Source organism: Acyrthosiphon pisum, unplaced genomic scaffold (assembly GCF_005508785.2).
Source record: "Acyrthosiphon pisum isolate AL4f unplaced genomic scaffold, pea_aphid_22Mar2018_4r6ur Scaffold_20742;HRSCAF=22002, whole genome shotgun sequence".
NCBI classification, from domain to species: Eukaryota; Metazoa; Arthropoda; class Insecta; order Hemiptera; family Aphididae; genus Acyrthosiphon; species Acyrthosiphon pisum.
The window spans coordinates 1-2,811 of record NW_021770134.1 but is presented as its reverse complement, the minus strand read 5'-3'; the positions used below and the strand labels follow the sequence as shown (position 1 = coordinate 2,811).

Here is a 2,811-nt window from a genome sequence, read left to right as displayed (position 1 = left end):
TAAGACATGCAGCACATCTTTCAAACTTTTTATAGATATTAGACACTCACCTCTCTCCCCTCTATTCAGTTGACAATTAGTATTTTTTTTTTTATTACTAATTAACTATAAACTTTGGATTTGAGTCAAAAAATTATCCTAAGAATTTCAAGTTGAATAAAAAATTGAAGATTATACATAAGCACAGCACATTTTGATATATATTAAATTAGTGTAAATTATACATATAACAATAAATATGAATATTTTAAACATATTTGAATATTTGATACAGCAAAATTAAAGTTAACAAAGTATAGTGTATTTATACACTTTTTTTGTTTAAAACAATGCAGTTTACAACTTAATATTTTTATATCGGTTTGTGTTTAATTACAAGTAATAACATATACATTTAATTTTATAACAAGAATAAAAAATATCTTAAAATAAAATAACTGTCATAAAATGTACATACTGAAAAAATTATGTAAATATTACATTTTAATATTTGATAAAATAATTAAAACAGGTTATCGGTTATAAAATAAAAGTTATGTTAACTGAACAGAATTTAATTTATCTGGTACTATTATCTTAGGTCTAATTTTGTTTTTCGTCGCTGGTCTATGCGGAAGAGTATATTTCAATTTCTCCCAAAACTAACCATCACCCCATTTAATATAAGTATTCATGGACAGATATGTTTTCTAACTCTGAATCTAAATCTTTGGCTGATATGTGTTTATAAAGTATGATGATTGTACGACTGCGGCGTTCGTTCAGAGCACTGGAATAAGCTGTACTAAACTCTGTACGACCATAAAAACTCTCTAAATAATTTTTTGATAATACAATAATAGTTCTTCAAGATTTTTCAACTGAGCGAGCAATTTGATTAGAAATCTAATCGCCGACTACCCAGTCTCTATAGTGAAGACAAAGTTTAAATGAGCTGCCTCCTTCCAAGTCTGGTACTAAATGCTTTTCAACAATTTCTATGTCTATGTGAGAGAAACTAATAAATGCATCATATTTTTTATCCTGGTCGAGAGATTCTTCAGATATGGGTCATGTTATGTTATGAGAGTACAGCCATATTTTGATTTTAGTCTTGTATTCTTGTTGTTACTATACAACAGTGGCGTCATTTCAGTTTTTATTAGACTAGGGCAACTTTTCACTACTCTTCCGACTCAACATTTTTTCACTCAGATTCTCATAGCATAGTTCCGTAATGGTTAAGGGGGGGGGGGGAGGGGCTGGTGTTGGTAAATGTGCTGACTTAAAGTTGATATAAATATTAGACTGGGGCAACTGCCCCAATTGCCAACCCCCGAATGACTCCACTGCTATAATACAACATCCATAACAAACCTAAACTAAATGCTGAACCCAACACGGCTAAAAACATTAATACAGTGATGTTCATGGCAGTATTTAATTCATCTTGACATACTTCTTTCTCAGTCAGGGTGTATAACAGAGTTGATGACTGATCGCATGTGATATTGAATAAATCAAAAATCTATTTGAAAAAAAAATAAGAATAATATACTAATTATATAATAATATCTCATCAATTTAAACTTTTAAAGAGCTCCAGTATATGTTTCACCTTAGATGAATATTTGTGAATAAAATTGATAGTATTATTAGCATTGCAATCACATATCCATGAATTACTGTTCATTGTTAAGTATTTTAAGTTGGGTAATATATTGTTCAAATTTGTCTCACTAATCATTGTAAGATTATTATGTTCCAAGTGTAATTCCTAAAATAAAACTTGGATTTAAAATACATATATTCATAAAAATCTAAAAAGTAATAAGACCATAGACTTAAAAAGCTATTTTAAGAGAACGGTACATCTCCATGCATTGTCTAACCATCCTACAAACGCAGAACATAAAAAATTGTGTTAAATAATTTATTTAACTCTTTTATGTTTAATACTAGAATGAATTGAATTATCAAATGTTGAAGTAGGAATATAATCTAGTGAGCCTCAAAGGTTATTTTATATTTAAATTTTAAAGTGAGATAAGCATTTTAAAATGTACGATTTATTTAGCTTTAAATTTATCAATTAAAATATAAATAAAAAGACCTATGACCTTCGGTGGATAATATTCTTAGTTCTAAATTACCTACATAATAGGTCATTTCGCTCTCTTATTAAACATGAGTTAAATTATTTATTCAGAACATACAATTGCTAGGTTATGCATTAGTAAGAAGTGGAGACAACACATGCAGGTTACTCTGGTAACCTTTATTTTATAAGTAAAATCTTGGGTTATTATATAGGTTGTGGTGTATTATTAACAATTCTGACTTCTGAGTAAACCTAGACTTACTATAGTTTGTATAGAATTTTTTAAAGCTTCGTGTAACTCATAAAAGTAATATTAAAGACCAGAGCTAGAGACTTATGGCACTAGAAAATTAGGTTAATGAAACATACAGTATAATTATATACCTTTGAAGAAATGTAAAATATGCTCAACAAAGTTTAGGAAAATGAAAACAATTAGGTAGGTGCCTATTGCAAATGTTTACAACCATAAATCAGTATTAAAAATATCTTCGAGTAACTTACAATTAAAACAATATCCAATTGCATTAAGTATTGAACACTTTCATTAAGCCCATACACGAGCAATATTCAATATACCTATATTATTGGTTATATTGAAAGAGGATGCAATACCCGCATGCGTTGACTTTATCTTTGAAATATACAACACAAACAATTTTACGTTCACAATAATCCAATTTAATGTTATTTTTAAAATTTTGGTGAATCGACCTGTTATAAAATGTATA

At 28.2% G+C, this 2,811-nt stretch overlaps 1 protein-coding gene across 1 annotated transcript; it reads right to left on the bottom strand.

Moving 5' to 3' along the window:
* Positions 1-501: 501 nt before the first annotated feature.
* On the bottom strand, positions 502-2,449 carry LOC100160327. Its single transcript, XM_029492071.1, has 2 exons — positions 1,598-2,449; positions 502-1,507 (listed from the first exon to the last, which is right to left on the bottom strand). Exons 1-2 carry the CDS (start codon positions 1,724-1,726, stop codon positions 1,283-1,285), a joined length of 354 nt encoding a protein of 117 aa, XP_029347931.1. The 5' UTR covers positions 1,727-2,449; the 3' UTR covers positions 502-1,282.
* Between the last annotated feature and the right edge of the window lie 362 nt (positions 2,450-2,811).